A 19369-nucleotide genomic window follows, 5' to 3' on the forward strand; every position below is an offset into this window, starting at 1 on the left:
GATGTCCACAATGGTAGTCATCAATTAAGAGCTGTCCACTTACACTAAAAGCTTCAGTTTTCAAGCCATTGTCACTGAAGTGAAAGTGCATAAGCCGAAACCCTCTGCAGTAGATCAGTAACTCTTCAGGGACAAACTTCAGGCTCAATGAAGGGGTGACAACTTTCACTTTACTCTGATTGGCCACTAGAAAAATAAAGATGGAAGAAATAAGTAAATGCACAGGGCTCCTTGCACAAGCTTAACTTGGATCCTAGTGGCTCAAGGTGTTACTGTATTTACTAGTTCTCCTGAACTAGCACAGCTTCATTACTGGAATGATTTTCTCTTTCACATGTACTAGTACAGCTTCATTACTGGAATGATTTCCACTTTTTCATGTACTAGTACAGCTTCATTACTGGAATGATTTCCCCTTTTACATGTACTAGCACAGCTTCATTACTGGAATAGTTGTCACGGTATTAACCCGCATGCCTCCTCACTTCCCATTTTACATGCACTAACACACATTAATTACTGGAATGATTTCCCCTTTTAAATGTACTAGCACAGCTTCGTTACTGGGATAGTTGTCACGATGGTAACCCGCATGCCTCCTTTGCGCCACCCTACTCACTGCGGTCACTGTGTTGCTTCTCCTTGTGTCAGGCCGTCTCACTGAGTTGGCCTCTTGGAGCACTCCCCAGCACTGCTGCATCTTCCTGCTGTTTCCACCTGACTATAGGGGGCGCAGCCAGTCTCTGGAGGAATTTAACCCTGCTGTGTCCTGCATAAATTAGGTTACTTGGCCTATCCCGTGTGAGTAGGGTATATTTGAGGGATCTCCTCCCACCACTCCTTCCCTGTTTTTGGTTCCTACTTAGTTTGTCTGCTAGTGTCCTGCGCTTATTTGTATTATTACTCCCATTATCGACCCATCCTGTCTGACCTCTCCGCTCCTGACCTCGGCTAATTTTATCGAACCTGTGCTGCCTGCCCTGATCTCGGATTGTCTAACGACGTCTTTGTCTTTCACCCGCTGTACGTCGTATCTTTGTCTCTGACCCTCCGGTCAGCTGATACAGACCTGGGACTGCCCTGGAGTGGTACCTGGTGTCTACCTGTGGGCAAGCCTATCCTCACCATCAAAGGCTCTAGTGGTTACCTGGTAGTCACTTAGTCACACCCTTCCAGAGTAAGTCTAGCCCGTGGTGCAGTGGGTCCACACCTACCAACATTACAGTGGTTTCCCCTTTTATATGTACTAGCACAGCTTCATTACTGGAATGATTTCCCCTTTTACATGTACTAGCTCAGCTTCCTTACTGGAATGACTTCCCTTTTTACATGTACTAGCTCAGCTTCATTACTGGAATGACTTCCTCTTTTACTTGTACTAGCTCAGCTTTATTACTGGAATGACTTCCCCTTGTACATGTACTAGCTCAGCTTCATTACTGGAATGACTTCCCCTTTTACATGTACTAGCTCAGCTTCATTACTGGAATGACTTCCGCTTTTACATGTACTAGCTCAGCTTCATTACTGGAATGACTTCCGCTTTTACATGTACTAGCTCAGCTTCATTACTGGAATGACTTCCGCTTTTACATGTACTAGCTCAGCTTCATTACTGGAATTACTTCCCCTTTTACATGTACTAGCTTAGCTTCATTACTGGAATGATTTCCCCTTTTACATGTACTAGCTCAGCTTCATTACTGGAATGACTTCCGCTTTTACATGTACTAGCTCAGCTTCATTACTGGAATGACTTCCCCTTTTACATGTACTAGCTCAGCTTCATTACTGGAATGACTTCCCCTTTTACATGTACTAGCTCAGCTTCATTACTGGAATGACTTCCCCTTTTACATGTACTAGCTCAGCTTCATTACTGGAATGACTTCCCCTTTTACATGTACTAGCTCAGCTTCATTACTGGAATGACTTCCGCTTTTACATGTACAAGCTCAGCTTCATTACTGGAATTACTTCCCCTTTTACATGTACTAGCTCTGCTTCATTACTGGAATGATTTCCCCTTTTACATGTAATAGCTCAGCTTCATTACTGGAATGACTTCCTCTTTTACATGTACTAGCTCAGCTTCATTACTGGAATTACTTCCCCTTTTACATGTACTAGCTCAGCTTCATTACTGGAATGGCTTCCCCTTTTACATGTACTAGCTCAGCTTCATTACTGGAATTACTTCCCCTTTTACATGTACTAGCTCAGCTTCATTACTGGAATGGCTTCCCCTTTTACATGTACTAGCTCAGCTTCATTACTGGAATGACTTCCCCTTTTACATGTACTAGCTCAGCTTCATTACTGGAATGACTTCCCCCTTTTACATGTACTAGCTCAGCTTCATTACTGGAATGACTTCCCCTCTTACATGTACTAGCTCAGCTTCATTATGGAATGACTTCCCTTTTTACATGTACTAGCTCAGCTTCATTACTGGAATGGCTTCCCCTTTTACATGTACTAGCTCAGCTTCATTACTGGAATGACTTCCCCTTTTACATGTACTAGCTCAGCTTCATTACTGGAATGGCTTCCCCTTTTACATGTACTAGCTCAGCTTCATTACTGGAATGGCTTCCGCTTTTACATGTACTAGCTCAGCTTCATTACTGGAATTACTTCCCCTTTTACATGTACTAGCTCAGCTTCATTACTGGAATTACTTCCCCTTTTACATGTACTAGCTCAGCTTCACTACTGGAATGACTTCCCCTTTTACATGTACTAGCTCAGCTTCATTACTGGAATGACTTCCCCTTTTACATGTACTAGCTCAGCTTCATTATGGAATGACTTCCCCTTTTACATGTACTAGCTCAGCTTTATTACTGGAATGACTTCCCCTTTTACATGTACTAGCTCAGCTTCACTACTGGAATGACTTCCCCTTTTACATGTACTAGCTCAGCTTCATTACTGGAATGACTTCCCCTTTTGCATGTACTAGCTCAGCTTCATTACTGGAATGACTTCCCCTTTTACATGTACTAGCTCAGCTTCATTACTGGAATGACTTCCCCTTTTACATGTACTAGCTCAGCTTCATTACTGGAATGACTTCCCCCTTTTACATGTACTAGCTCAGCTTCATTACTGGAATGACTTCCCCTCTTACATGTACTAGCTCAGCTTCATTATGGAATGACTTCCCCTTTTACATGTACTAGCTCAGCTTCATTACTGGAATGGCTTCCCCTTTTACATGTACTAGCTCAGCTTCATTACTGGAATGACTTCCCCTTTTACATGTACTAGCTCAGCTTCATTACTGGAATTACTTCCCCTTTTACATGTACTAGCTCAGCTTCATTACTGGAATGGCTTCCCCTTTTACATGTACTAGCTCAGCTTTATTACTGGAATGACTTCCCCTTTTACATGTACTAGCTCAGCTTCATTACTGGAATGGCTTCCGCTTTTACATGTACTAGCTCAGCTTTATTACTGGAATGACTTCCCCTTTTACATGTACTAGCTCAGCTTCATTACTGGAATTACTTCCCCTTTTACATGTACTAGCTCAGCTTCATTACTGGAATGGCTTCCCCTTTTACATGTACTAGCTCAGCTTTATTACTGGAATGACTTCCCCTTTTACATGTACTAGCTCAGCTTCATTACTGGAATGGCTTCCCCTTTTACATGTACTAGCTCAGCTTCATTACTGGAATGGCTTCCCCTTTTACATGTACTAGCTCAGCTTCATTACTGGAATTACTTCCCCTTTTACATGTACTAGCTCAGCTTCATTACTGGAATGGCTTCCCCTTTTACATGTACTAGCTCAGCTTCATTACTGGAATTACTTCCCCTTTTACATGTACTAGCTCAGCTTTATTACTGGAATGACTTCCCCTTTTACATGTACTAGCTCAGCTTCATTACTGGAATGGCTTCCCCTTTTACATGTACTAGCTCAGCTTCATTACTGGAATGGCTTCCCCTTTTACATGTACTAGCTCAGCTTCATTACTGGAATTACTTCCCCTTTTACATGTACTAGCTCAGCTTCATTACTGGAATGGCTTCCCCTTTTACATGTACTAGCTCAGCTTCATTACTGGAATGGCTTCCCCTTTTACATGTACTAGCTCAGCTTCATTACTGGAATTGCTTCCCCTTTTACATGTACTAGCTCAGCTTCATTACTGGAATGGCTTCCCCTTTTACATGTACTAGCTCAGCTTCATTACTGGAATTACTTCCCCTTTTACATGTACTAGCTCAGCTTCATTACTGGAATGGCTTCCCCTTTTACATGTACTAGCTCAGCTTCATTACTGGAATGGCTTCCCCTTTTACATGTACTAGCTCAGCTTCATTACTGGAATGGCTTCCCCTTTTACATGTACTAGCTCAGCTTCATTACTGGAATGGCTTCCCCTTTTACATGTACTAGCTCAGCTTCATTACTGGAATGGCTTCCCCTTTTACATGTACTAGCTCAGCTTCACTACTGGAATGACTTCCCTTTTTACATGTACTAGCTCAGCTTCACTACTGGAATGACTTCCCTTTTTACATGTACTAGCTCAGCTTCACTACTGGAATGACTTCCCTTTTTACATGTACTAGCTCAGCTTCACTACTGGAATGACTTCCCCTTTTACTTGTACTAGCTCAGCTTCATTATTGGAATGGCTTCCCCTTTTACTTGTACTAGCTCAGCTTCATTACTGGAATGACTTCCCCTTTTACATGTACTAGCTCAGCTTCATTACTGGAATTACTTCCCCTTTTACATGTACTAGCTCAGCTTCATTACTGGAATGGCTTCCCCTTTTACATGTACTAGCTCAGCTTCATTACTGGAATTACTTCCCTTTTTACATGTACTAGCTCAGCTTCACTACTGGAATGGCTTCCCCTTTTACATGTACTAGCTCAGCTTCATTACTGGAATTACTTCCCCTTTTACATGTACTAGCTCAGCTTCACTACTGGAATGGCTTCCCCTTTTACATGTACTAGCTCAGCTTCATTACTGGAATTACTTCCCCTTTTACATGTACTAGCTCAGCTTCACTACTGGAATGGCTTCCGCTTTTACATGTACTAGCTCAGCTTCATTACTGGAATGGCTTCCCCTTTTACATGTACTAGCTCAGCTTCACTACTGGAATGACTTCCCCTTTTACATGTACTAGCTCAGCTTCATTACTGGAATGACTTCCCCTTTTACATGTACTAGCTCAGCTTCACTACTGGAATGACTTCCCCTTTTACATGTACTAGCTCAGCTTCACTACTGGAATGACTTCCCCTTTTACATGTACTAGCTCAGCTTCATTACTGGAATGACTTCCCCTTTTACATGTACTAGCTCAGCTTCATTACTGGAATGACTTCCCCTTTTACATGTACTAGCTCAGCTTCATTACTGGAATGGCTTCCCCTTTTACATGTACTAGCTCAGCTTCACTACTGGAATGGCTTCCCCTTTTACATGTACTAGCTCAGCTTCACTACTGGAATGGCTTCCCCTTTTACATGTACTAGCTCAGCTTCATTACTGGAATGGCTTCCCCTTTTACATGTACTAGCTCAGCTTCATTACTGGAATGGCTTCCCCTTTTACATGTACTAGCTCAGCTTCACTACTGGAATGACTTCCCCTTTTACATGTACTAGCTCAGCTTCATTACTGGAATGACTTCCCCTTTTACATGTACTAGCTCAGCGTCACTACTGGAATGACTTCCCCTTTTACATGTACTAGCTCAGCTTCATTACTGGAATGACTTCCCCTTTTACATGTACTAGCTCAGCTTCATTACTGGAATGACTTCCCCTTTTACATGTACTAGCTCAGCTTCATTACTGGAATGGCTTCCCCTTTTACATGTACTAGCTCAGCTTCACTACTGGAATGGCTTCCCCTTTTACATGTACTAGCTCAGCTTCACTACTGGAATGGCTTCCCCTTTTACATGTACTAGCTCAGCTTCATTACTGGAATGGCTTCCCCTTTTACATGTACTAGCTCAGCTTCATTACTGGAATGGCTTCCCCTTTTACATGTACTAGCTCAGCTTCATTACTGGAATGGCTTTCCCTTTTACATGTACTAGCTCAGCTTCATTACTGGAATGACTTCCCCTTTTACATGTACTAGCTCAGCTTCATTACTGGAATGACTTCCCCTTTTACATGTACTAGCTCAGCTTCATTACTGGAATGACTTCCCCTTTTACATGTACTAGCTCAGCTTCATTACTGGAATGGCTTCCCCTTTTACATGTACTAGCTCAGCTTCATTACTGGAATGGCTTCCCCTTTTACATGTACTAGCTCAGCTTCACTACTGGAATGACTTCCCCTTTTACATGTACTAGCTCAGCTTCATTACTGGAATGACTTCCCCTTTTACATGTACTAGCTCAGCTTCATTACTGGAATGGCTTCCCCTTTTACATGTACTAGCTCAGCTTCATTACTGGAATGACTTCCCCTTTTACATGTACTAGCTCAGCTTCATTACTGGAATGGCTTCCCCTTTTACATGTACTAGCTCAGCTTCATTACTGGAATGACTTCCCCTTTTACATGTACTAGCTCAGCTTTATTACTGGAATGACTTCCCCTTTTACATGTACTAGCTCAGCTTCATTACTGGAATGGCTTCCCCTTTTACATGTACTAGCTCAGCTTCATTACTGGAATGACTTCCCCTTTTACATGTACTAGCTCAGCTTCATTACTGGAATGGCTTCCCCTTTTACATGTACTAGCTCAGCTTCATTACTGGAATGACTTCCCCTTTTACATGTACTAGCTCAGCTTCATTACTGGAATGGCTTCCGCTTTTACATGTACTAGCTCAGCTTCATTACTGGAATGGCTTCCCCTTTTACATGTACTAGCTCAGCTTCATTACTGGAATGACTTCCCCTTTTACATGTACTAGCTCAGCTTCATTACTGGAATGACTTCCCCTTTTACATGTACTAGCTCAGCTTCATTACTGGAATGGCTTCCGCTTTTACATGTACTAGCTCAGCTTCATTACTGGAATGGCTTCCCCTTTTACATGTACTAGCTCAGCTTCACTACTGGAATGGCTTCCCTTTTTACATGTACTAGCTCAGCTTCATTACTGGAATGACTTCCCCTTTTACATGTACTAGCTCAGCTTCATTACTGGAATGACTTCCCCTTTTACATGTACTAGCTCAGCTTCATTACTGGAATGACTTCCCCTTCATGGCCACGGCCCCACTATCAGTATTCGGTCAGTATTTTTTCTCAGTAGTGGGAGCCAAAACCAGGAGTGGGTGATAAATGCAGAATTGGTGACTTGTTTCTATTATACCTTTTCTCTAATTGTTCCTCACCTGGTTTTGGTTCCCACTCCTGAGTAAAAATACTGACTGAATACTGACCAAATACTGATTGTGTGGATGTGGCCTTACAGCTCATAACTGATCATGTGCTTTCCGTCCCACCTACAGCTTGAGTGCACTGCCCTCCCTGATAATTGTCTTTCCCCTCTTTCTGATACCCTGTGTACAGCCCCCTCCCTGCTGCTACCTCTAACACTGGCACCTAAGCTTCCCAGTTGGCATACTGGTACTTGCCAGGCGTAGAGTTGTGTAACGTCTGCAATCTGATGGGTGTACTGTAGTATTTCACATAAAATGTAGCTTAAAAGCTTGTCTGGAAACGGGAAGAAGAGTCTAGTTGATGACTCCCTTGTTTCTTGTCGCCCATTCTGTGTTGATTGACAGTTTCCACCCTCTACCCAAATAATTATATACCTGTCAATCAGGCCCCACTGGATGGGATGAGGATGTGAAAACCTGCTCTCCCTGTGTCAGGTTTACTTGTGTAAAGCGCAGCTTTCTGTAATAAGTGAGCCAGTCTAGATTTCATGCATGATTGGACAGGTGCCCTTTAATTGTCTTTCCCTCCTGCACTCACCAACCTCCAGAAGCTGCTACTAAAGCCTTGTTTTATTTGTATTTTTTTTGCTCTATGGAAGTGGCTGAAATCTGCAGCAAAATCCATAAACACAATATCGTATGTTTATCTCGCTTCCTTTTTTCTGACGGTGTCCAATAATCTAATATTTTGGTCCCAGCAGAATTACCTGCTAATCCAGAATCTCGGAGGACTCCTTTGATCTCTCCAGTGTAAATCTGGATAATACAGGCATTCAGCAGCGAGGAATGATTTACTGGCCGGAGTAACATGTCAGCTCTCACCTGCCAAAATCCTGTCAGCGCAGGGTAGAGCGATGTCATTGTCACTGTCAAATATCACCTCCTCGGAGGAATCCTGTCACGGAGCAAACACGTTTTGTTAACTCTTTCACATCTTATGACAAAATAGGATCACAACAAAGTGAGGCATCTGGAGTTTAAAGGGGTTTTTTAAAAAAAAAACAAGGATGTTAAAGCACAACTCCACCCAGGGCTGAGCTCAATGCCTTTTCCTCTGAATCATCCAGTTGTTGAGATTTCAATTGGAATAGTTTTTTTCTAAAGTGTTCCTCCTGTGTGTAATCATTATCGTTACATACTTCTAAGCGCGACCTGGTATTCTTTTTTTTTCCCCTCTGGGAACTTGCATATTGTTGTCGGTGGAGGTGATAAAAATTACAACAAATAGAACATTAGGTAGACACCATAACAGCAACTGTGTATAAAGCAAATATATAGATATACCGAGCAACTCCCTCCTCTCTTCATTATGAATGTACTGTGCTCTCCTCTTCTCTTCTGTGTGTATATACTGTGCCCTCTTCTTGTCTTTATGAATGTATTGTGCCCTCTTCTTCTGTTCTGTGTGTGTGTACTGTGTCCTCTTCTCTCTAATGTGTATATACTGTGCCCTTTTCTTCTCTCCTTTTTTAATGTACTGTGCCTTCTTCTTCTGTTCTGCGTGTGTACTGTGCCCTCTTCTCTGCATGTATGTACTGTGCTTTCTTCTTCTCTTATGTGTGTTTACCGTGCCCACTCGTTTTCTTCTGTGTGTGTGCACTGTGCCCGCTTCCCTTTTGTTTGTGTGTATTGTGCCCTCTTCTGTGTGTATGTACCATGCCCTCTTCTGTGTGTATGTACTGTGCTTTATTTTCTTCTGTGTGTGTACTGTGCCCTCTTCTGTGTGTATGTACTGTGCTTTATTTTCTTCTGTGTGTGTACTGTGCCCTCTTCTGTGTGTATGTACTGTGCTTTATTTTCTTCTGTGTGTGTACTGTGCCCTCTTTGCGTCTATTCTGTGTGTCTGTATTATACCCTCTTCTGTGTGTATGTACTGTGCTTTCTTTCTACTCTTTTGTGTGTGTACTGTGCCCTCTTCGCTTCTATTTTTTGTATGTACTGGGCCCTCTTCTCTTCTTTTCTGTGTGTTTATGTACTTTGCCCTCTTCTTCTGTGTGTGCATTTACTGTGCCCTCATTGTTTTTTCTGTGTGTGTGTGTACTGTGCATTCTTCTTCTCTTGTATGTATCTACTTTGCCAAAAACTCCTGTTTCTGGCATCGGAGAGTGAGACCAGTGGGCGCGCCTAAAACACACTGCATCTACCATGCAGTGCTTTATGACAGTTGCAGCCACTGGCATATTTACATGCATTTTTTTAGTATTAGAAAAACAAACACTGCTGAAAAAGTGTGCGTGAAAGTCGTCGGAGGGGTGAGCATACTCCAAGCTGCGATGACCTGTGTCACATAATAGGCCATATTACTGCAGTAGGTCATAGACTATCCCAGGTGGGGGATATATTTCTGCCATTACCTGAGTGGAGCTGAAACAATCTGGTCGGAAAGCGATCCGGTAGCTGGTACAATACAAGGTTCCACAAACATCGTGGTAGCCATCTTTGAAATGCAATCGTTTTCTAACCCTTAAGGATTTTTCATGCACCTGTTCACCTGTGAGGCACAAATCGATGGTTTTATTTCTTATCTCACGTGGGGTGAGAACATAAGAAGGCCGGCGCACCCGAATTGATGGCCACCGCTCCTATTTCCAGGCATGACTATAGAGCGAGTGCGCTGCACATACCAGGCCGCACCTTCCCCTATAAAACGTGTACAGCAGTCTCTGGATTTATTACACGGCGTGCCGATAATGGTCACCTTACAACAGGCTGAATGTATTTCGGCAGATAATCCGAGGTGTCGAGAGCTTTCCTGTTGTGGTTTGTGTAAAGACTTAACACTATCAGCACAAGGTATTTCCTCTCTAACCTTTGCACATTATAAAAAAACATGTTATACGACAAGGGGGAGGAGAGATAATTTGTATACAGTTAAAGGGACAGACGCCCCCCTCACATATGCCCTAACTACCAAGTGCTATTGTAGCTCTCCCAGTGCCACTGCCATTTCTTTCTAGTCACGGGCAGTGGTCACAAAGGAGGAAGTCATCATAACAACCAATCGGATCACTAGCTAATGAGATCTAATATGATCGGTAGCCCTAGAGATCGAGGGATCAACCACAAGCAAGGCTGTCTCCATTCACTAATATGGCAGTTGCCTCTATAGAAGTGAATGGAGAAAGTCGTGGATATGTGTGTCCATCTGCAACATGGCAGCCACATGGAATATTACTTGGGTGGGATCCTATGAGGCCAGTTTCAAGATATCTTGTTGTCGATGGGGGGGTTGTCAGTGTTATGTCTGACTGTCACAAAAGAGACAGCTCTGAACAACTAAAATGAGCCCTAATGTGATTAGGACAAGTTTTCAGTCTCTATATTAGAAATAAGACAGTTTCCTGAAAGAAAGCAGAGATCTTGGAAATTGTGAGTAATTGAATATAAAGTTGAACTTATAAGGCTATGTTCACACGCTGCGTATTTGCTGTGTTTTTTTTTCTGCAGGCGAAACCTTCTCTCTTGGCAGTTAAAAAGCAGCCTTAAAAAAGCAGGTTTTGATAAGTTTTTGCTGTGTTTTTGTCATGGTACACTTGTCTCTTGTGCGTGCTGATAAAGTTTAGTGCATTAAAAAAAAACCCTGATTCAACTTCCTCAGGTTTTGGCACCAAAAATGCAGCAAAACCTGCATTTTTGCACTTACTCATTGCTTTCAATGGGTGAAAAACGCTGCAAAAACGCTGAAAGAAGTGACATGTAGCTTTTTGACATAACATTCAGGAAAAAAAACCAAAGTGTGTGCATGACATTTCTGAAATCTCATGGACTTTGCTGGTGCTGTAAAACGCCGTTGAAAACAAAAACGCAGCAAATAAACCCTGCAAAAACACAACGTGTGAACATAGCTTAGAGGACCAGTCACTTGCCATACATTTTTTTTTCTTGCACTGTGTAAATGCTGCTGTTCTCCTGAATCCGACGATGTTTCTCTTGTGTTCCTGCGCCTCTCCGTTCCTGAGATATAGCCTCTTCTTCCCTGTATGTAAATCTAGTTTTAATAGCCAAGTGGGTGTGGTCCTTAATTCTTTTCTGTGGCGTGTTCCTGAGGACCACACACATTTGGCTAACAGGACTAACAGGGAAGAGGAGGCCATATCTCAGGAACGGAGAGGCGCAGGAACACAAGGGAAACATCGCCAGATTCAGGAGAACAGCAGCATTTACACCAGATAAATAAATTACACATTTATGACAAGTGACAAGTCCCCTTTAAAGCTTCTTTACATAGAACTCGAGTTTCTCTTGCTGAACAAAAGCAGGTCAGACAGACAGGCCCGGCAGAGACACCGCTCCCCGGAGAGATATGGCCTTCATTATAAAGTGGGGGTGGAGAGGAGCTGCCACAATAAAAATACAAAATTAGAAAAGAAGCTTTAGTGGATCCACATGTCTGAAGTCTGCAGACACAGCAAGAAGGAGGCGGCGGGCTGGACGGGAAGTGTAGGTTTGTGGATGTGCAGGCCGGCTCCTGCTGCCATGACACTGCACCCGCGCGCACATCCACGCTTCCTCACCTGGCAGGCATTTCAGACCCACGCCGCGCTGGTTTATTTTCGGAGACCTTGATGAGCTTCTGACCTGCAGGGGTGAAAACAAAATGCATCAAGGGCTGTCACTATATATATATTCGCCGTATGTCCGAGATGACAATACGCTTGTACATAATTCTCCAGTGTTTAGGGCTTAGATATCGATAACCTATCTATGGATAAGTCATCATTGGGTCAGTGATTGTCCACCACCTCCAGCAGTCCTCTCTTAGTCCGCCGAGGTTCACAGTGTCCTGCCTCTCCGGGTCCAGCAGGACAGTCCTGAATTTGGCCAGCTATTTCGGGAGGTTGGAGCCATGTCTCGCTTTCACCTACGCTTTTTTATCCAGTGTAGCTTGTAAAATAGACCTCCCCTTTAAATATACTGGCAGAGGCCACTTGACTTATGTTTCAGTCGTCCTCCTGGTATTGTAATCTCGGCCTCCGCTGCAGAACGCGGCTGGACAGTATGTGGACACGTTGTCTCCAGATCTGCAGGGTATGACTCACTCGCCTTCGTATTCTGGAAGCGAAAAGTGTTTTCTGTTCTGTAAATGATGTTCCCGGGTCCGGCTGGAATGTGAAACCTCCCATTGTGGGATCCCAGAAATCCAAATGTAAAAATAAAAATGACGGAAATGGGGGCTAGCGGTTTGCAGTCTCACCACCTGCTTCAGCCCTCGCGGCAAGTACCATGGAATATGGAACAGTAAGCACTAGCTGCTCCATCCACGTCCCCCCATCTCGGCACCACCTATAATCAGCTGTTGGGCGAGAGCTGCAGCCTCTTCTATACCTACATCGGCTTGCAGACCGGTTCATGCTTCCAGCACCGCACTTTTCTCCCATTCACCAGGGGCGCACTACCTGCTGTCTGCGGGTCCATGTGACTGGCGGTGCCCCCTGCCATCTGGTCACACATGGTGGTCTGTATCTCCAGAGAGATGAGGAGAGGCTTGCAGGATCAGATACAGGCAACTACAAAGGGTCCATTCATCAGAATAAGGGTCTCCTAACCCCTGTGAACTGGCCTTTGTGTACAGACATACGGGGGGTACAGTATGGACCTTGGGTGATTGTCTGGTGGGACCGGCTAACAATATAATGTCCAGCATATTCACCGACATTGGATATCGGGGGGAAAGCAGGATTGCACATGCTGGGATTCAGCACGTCTGACCTTTATTAGGAGAAATGATGATGCCAGCAGTGTCTGGCAGAGGCTTTTTGTCTCTGCCCGTTCAGACGAGACGAGCGTGCATTTGTTCACCCACCAATATAAAACGATTTCGACCTTGGTAAATTCTGATTGAATCTACCATATTGCGTTAAGTTCCCGGCTCTGAGGAATTTATCGGCCTTTGTTTTGGTGCCGTTTTATGTTCTCAGACATCTTGGCTACAGAATAGACGTAGTAGACAATTACCAGCTTTGTCAGTAGAACAAGCAGCATCTTGTCCGCTCACAAACCCGCTACAGTTTTCTTTAGAAGTTTCTAGGTCGGCAAAGTTACTTCCTCCAATAATTCCACTTCTATTATCAGTGCGGAGCTGAATAATGAGCTTTGACAATCGTTGCAGCAGTCGCCATATTTCGTGCAGCCTTCGTAAGCCACAACAGTACAGTTCTTAAAGAGACATTGGACAAGGGGGCAAATGGTCGCTCCATAGCTTCCACTGAGGATTCACTCTGGGGTCTAAGTACAACTCCCCACTATATTGGCTTTGACAGATTTTGGAATCTAGTTTTGGGCACTGGTGTTCGGGTTGGCCATAGTTTTTATTAGGTATTGTTTGGCTCTATTTAAAGGGTTAATGCTCATCTTCAGAAAAGTGTACTGTTGGATTGGGCTGCTAAATACAAGCACTTTTGCCGTTTACTGCATGTTAAAATTGTCAACCGCTCCTCAGATATTAACACTTTTCTTTTGCTTACAGCTTGTTGCCTAGGAAACCGACCACTGCTGCTGTCTAGCTTGTAAGCATCGGTATTAGGAGATAACGGCGTGCTCCAGAGATCCCAGCCAGCTTCAAAACATTGCTTACAATCTCAATAGGAAAGAGCTTGTAAGCACTGCACGTGCTCTACTGTCTAGCAGCGGAGGTCGGTCTCCGAGGCAACCAACTGTAAACAAAAGAAAAATGTTAATATCTCAAGAACGGCTGCTAATTTTAATAAACCGTCGAAAAACTGCCGCCTCAAAGGCCATTTTGTCAACAGGAAGATTTAGCGACCTATAGGGTCCCATGTTATAACACCCTGCGCTTTATACAGTGATCCTATAAAAATGGCATTCAACGGCCACCGCCTGGAGGAGGACACTGTCTGTCTGTGTTGGCTAAATATAGACAGGGGTGCAGTCGTGGAGCAAACAGGAGCCCATAGGGTCCTTTGGCCCATGACCCATAATCTTTTGAGGCCATTTGGGAACTCTTTTGTTGGGGTCCACAAGCCTCTGCCTAGGGATACCCCTGACCTTTCATTTTCTGCTCAGACACAACGGGCATTGAAGCTAACACATAGCCCTCATCTCCCCAAATGAGTTCACCATGTCGTAACCCCTCGGTCTGAGCCCATTCGGACTTTCCCAATTAACCCTGTAAAATGGAGCATAATTCAGTCCCGTTAGTGATGAGACCTCCGGCAGTGGCGGGGTTAATAAGCGGCTCACCCCAAGCGTCCCCCGCTAGGGGATTACACATGGGATCCCTGCTCCTGCCAGACTTTTTTGCAACTAACTGTTTCCTAATGAGGGGATTAAAGCCAGACCTATAATTTCCAGTCCCAGGTGACACTACGTCTACTCCATCTGCACAGCTGGCCATATATACAGTTACCAATGCCATATACGTGGTAGTATCCATCCCCCAAATGACAGGTATCGGCTATTGGTGCCCATCACGATCCAGATCTATTCACCGTTCAATTCCCGTAACTTGGCAAAATGGACTGTGACAAAGCAAGGGGAATGGCAGCAGGGACAGGACAGGGACCACTCAGAAGAATGGGAGCAGAGACAGGACAGGGACCACTCAGAAGAATGGGAGCAGAGACAGGACAGGGACCACTCAGAAGAATGGGAGCAGAGACAGGACAGGGACCACTCAGAAGACATCACAGCACATTGCCTGGTGATGGAGGAGTGAAGAGTCTGGGGTACAACCTGCTCCCCCTGGCCCTATAGGGAGGGTGACTGCGGAGATACAGCTCTCACAGGCTGTGGGGCATGGGGGGCTTCACTTACCATGGTCTCTCTGGGATCCTGCTTCAGGGTGAAGGTGTTCTTCGGTCTGGACAGCATGGTGGCAGGAGGCAGAGGACAGCCAGGAGTACAGCACTGAGTAGACAGGGAGAGTCAGTGCCTCTGTGCTGCTCCCATGGTGACAGTATAAAGAGGACTTTGTTCTAGAGCTGAGTCCTGCAGAATAGGTTGGGGATGGGGGTGGCTAGAAGACCCCCCTGCCCATGTGCAGTGCTGGAGGACAGGGCACTGCTGCTGGGATTCCCCCTGCAGTGTGGGGGTGTCAGGCTCAGCTTCTCCTCCTCCTCCTGCTGCTGCTGCAGTGTCTGATCTCCATAGTGAAACTGACACTGTAGCCACATGTATTCTCAGCCACTTAAAGGGACAGGGGATGCGAGACCCAGCCCTGTGCGCTGCCTGTAGCCAAGCAGCCTTTTGCACTTTTATAACTCTTTCATTGCCATAGGTAACTTGAGTGCTTCTTATTAGGACTTAAGGAAAAAAAAAATATTGTTATTATTTTTTATTTTTTTCAAAATATTACAGCACAGTGGAGGTGCAGGGTGTTACAGATTTTCCGCAGACTCATCAGCACTCTGATATTGTGGGAGAATAAACTTTTATTTAGGATATTCATCATCAAAAGCATGGAGGATACAGGAAAAAAAAACAAAACTGAGAGGTCATACAGTACAGATTAGAGAGGAATCACATACATAAAGCAATAACGATTAACACAGCGCCATCTGCTGTCTGCTCAATACAGTCCCTCTACAGCATAAGTCTGCAGCTGTTGTATACACAAACAAGGGGTTGGTTCCAATTGCTTGGACGCCCATAGATCGCAAAGATGGATCTCAGTGGTAGTTGTGGTCATTTCTCCAGGAAGAACCTAATAGGGATCATGGATACAGGAGCTAGACGTGGTTTGTACTCTCTGCTACTTTTTTCTTTAAGCGTTGGGTGAGGCACTGACCCTGGGGTCTTGGTCAGATCAAATCCCTGAAAATAGGGGCTTCCATCGCTCATCATGGACCTTGTCCGGTGGCTTGTTGGATCTACTGTGCCCAAGACTTCCATCCAGAGGAGGGGGAAAGTCTCAGATCCTACTGGCACTGACGGACTGAGCTTGATTCATCTATAGATACTAGTAAAAATCAGGGTGATTCATAAGAAAAGGGTCAAAATATCTGTATTCTGGACCTCAAAAAAAAAGGCCAAAATCATTTTTTCTTCTGAATTTCCATACTTTTGGATGACAGATATCTTTCCTTTTAGCGTCGCTATATGTGGTTATTACTGCCACTTTATCAGTGAATTTAAAAGATCACCATGTAATTTTTTTTCTTTCCCTCTGGAAAAGAGAATTACGCCACCGACTTAATTACTGGCCATGTTCAGTAGATGGAAGTAATTCCTCATTTGGCTCTTTACAAACGAGTTCTCGTGAGTTAATAGGAAATCTTGGGCCTGGAATGTGGAGTTTACCCGCTGCCATTGGGCTGATGCCGATTCTGAGGACTTTGGTCTTTTTGTGGTCACACAGTAACATTACATTCCTGACGGTTCACGGCGACTGGGCGAAAGGAATCTCACAGAAAGAAACAAAGGTCTAATCCTATGAATTATATCTCCCTGGACGGCTCATTGTGGGACTACCACAGACGGAAACAGAAAATTCATGCAAATTTGACCTTGAGACTTTATCGCCACCACCTGTTTTTATATATGTGCCTCGGAGGTGGAGAATAGAAAAAGAAAAGCAAATTGTATAGCAGGGTTTTGCATTGGGCACATGAGGGCATCTGCTTTGACTTTACCATTATTTTATGGGCCACCATTACTCTGGTGGCCAAGGCTAATGAGCCTGCCCCTTATTTGCCAGTCATTGGCCCATCTTCCACCTGGTATCCAATTGTTAAAGTGCCCAAGTTACTTTTTTAAAACATTGTTTTAGCCCTTGGGACTCACTTGGCCATTGGATCCAATCTGGTGCCACATGGTTATGTTGGACCAAGGCTATTGCTTGACCACCTTAGACAGTGATTGGGCCATCTTCTACCTTTGGTCACTCTTTTTGTGTCCAAGTTACTTTTTTTAACCCTTGGGACTCTTTCATCTACTGGAACCAATCTAATGCCCAGCAGCTTTCTTGGCCCAAGACTCTGACTTCTACCAGCTAAGGACCCTGCCCCTAAGGACATTAATTTTACAATTCTTCTTCCTGTGACCACTCAGTTTGTGTCTTTTCTTTACCACTTTGGGACTCTGTTGTCCACTGGATCCAATCTGGTACCCAGCTGTTTTATTGGACCAAGGCTCACTTCCATTAGATAAGGAGCATGCCTCATGTGAACAGTGATTCTCCCATCTTCTCCCTGGTGACCACTCATTTTGTGTCCAAGCTGCTTTATTTAGCTTTTGGGAATCTCTTGTCCAATCTGGTGCCCTACAGTCTTGTTGGACCAAGGCCCTTCCACTTAAAGAGCTGGCCCTTGTAGGCTTCCAGGTGCCCACTGGTTTTGTGTCTCATGTTACTCTTCGACATCCCATCGTATCCCAGATGATCACTAAGTTATCTTTTTAGCCTTCTCAACTTTCTTGCCCAATCTGCTGCTCAGTGGTTTGCTGGCCCCGGTCCCTTACTTCCACCAATCAAGGATCCTGCCCCTTGTAGACTTGCAAGTGACCACTCAAATGCGCACCACAGTAACTTTTTGATGGCCCCTCTTCTCCCAGGTTACCACTCATTTTGTTCCCCAAGTTACTTTTTTTAGTTCTTGGAACCCTCTTGTTTACTAGGATCAATCTGATGCCCAATGCCCCTGGCGCTTGTCGCCACCAGATTTGAAGCCTATCCCTGTGGCTTGTAGCTGGGTAACCTACCTTCATATTTGCAACAATGTTGTTCCCCTGCAGACCAGAAGATATGTTGGACCAGATGAACCTTCTTGTCCCTGTAGTCCTCTTAGGTTTGGACAGGATGGAGTTCTGTGGGAGGGCTTCTGCACATCAGCGGCAAATTGCATCCCTGCCAAAGGTAGACAGCTGCGCTCTAGGCAGCTGTCTCTTCTGTCGGACAATCATCAGATCTGCTTCCACCATAGTCATTCTTTGACCAAAATGGAATACGAGATGACGTTCCTACTTGTTGGAAGCGTAAAAAGACTTTTTGGCCAGGTAGGGCTCCCTGGGAACAGTATCCTACTCGACACTGACGAGGGGCAAGAACCACCAAACTGCTGCCTGTGGAAGTATGCTGATCTCTGGGAGGCTGTTATAACATGGTTAGGGGCAACACGAGATAAGATTTCATAGATCCATAACGGTCCTCCTCTAACTCCAGAGAGCGGTCATCTATGTGGTGGTGAGACACCAAGAATAGGCAGCGACCTGGAATCTGACACTCCTAGGCGCCGTATCCCATGGTATTGTGGAGCCTCACAACAGTCAGGTGCACATCTATTATTTAGGGTTAGTGACAGTCCCATAGTGTCATCATATATTATGTGTATTGAAACCAGCAGATCTTCTAGAAGGATGAAATTAAGGTGATTTAATTTTAGCTGTAGCTCATCTTTACCAAGGTACCTAAAAAGTTCAGTAACTTTGCAAATACTTCACTTTTTCCATACCTGTTTTGCTACCCTCACTCCCATTGCTTAGTCTACTATTTCTAGGAATCTTATGTTCTGTAATTTGACATACACTCTTTTGAGTGAGTTGTCCATCTCCATCAGCATTTTTCCAGCACCTTAGGTGCTGGAACTTCCTTTCCATAATTTCCCAGCATAAATTGTTCCCAACATTGTCCAATTGTTTGTCTTCTCTGAAAACCCTTCTCTCATCTGATCCTGTATGCAGCTTTACAGAAAGGAGAGCCGGAGAATGTGCAAAGAGCCACCCCCAATTTCTGTAGAGAGTCTAAGACCCTACTCTACTTTCTCTGGAGAGACCAAGACTAGACTTTGCTTCCTACAAAGACTCTGCCCCACTTCCTGCAGAGCGACACTGACCAATCACATCCCTTCGCCGTCTGTGATTGGTCACAGCCTTGGCCGAAGAAGTACACAAGCTCCGCCCCACAGACTCTTTTACAGAGAACCACGCCCCTCAGACTCTTCCTCTCATGTCTGATTTTCGAGAAATTAAGACACTGGGAGACATAAACAGGGGTCCGTGCCCTCAGGACCTCAGGT

The 19369-nt window shown here is 44.5% G+C and overlaps 1 protein-coding gene across 1 annotated transcript in view; it reads right to left on the reverse strand.

The window, feature by feature from the left end:
* MTMR11 (myotubularin related protein 11) overlaps positions 1-15526 on the reverse strand; it is a 96431-nt gene extending 80905 nt beyond the window's left edge. Inside the window, exons 1-5 of the mRNA XM_073639419.1 lie at positions 15174-15526; positions 11915-11978; positions 9755-9891; positions 8223-8295; positions 44-186 (exon numbers count right to left, since the gene is read on the reverse strand). Coding sequence (XP_073495520.1) covers positions 44-186; positions 8223-8295; positions 9755-9891; positions 11915-11978; positions 15174-15230 — 474 coding nt within the window. The 5' untranslated portion in view covers positions 15231-15526. The remainder of the gene's footprint in view (positions 1-43; positions 187-8222; positions 8296-9754; positions 9892-11914; positions 11979-15173) is intronic.
* Positions 15527-19369: the final 3843 nt, after the last annotated feature.

Source organism: Phyllobates terribilis, unplaced genomic scaffold (assembly GCF_046119375.1).
Source record: "Phyllobates terribilis strain yellow unplaced genomic scaffold, ASM4611937v1 Scaffold_7__3_contigs__length_470593459, whole genome shotgun sequence".
NCBI lineage: Eukaryota > Metazoa > Chordata > Amphibia > Anura > Dendrobatidae > Phyllobates > Phyllobates terribilis.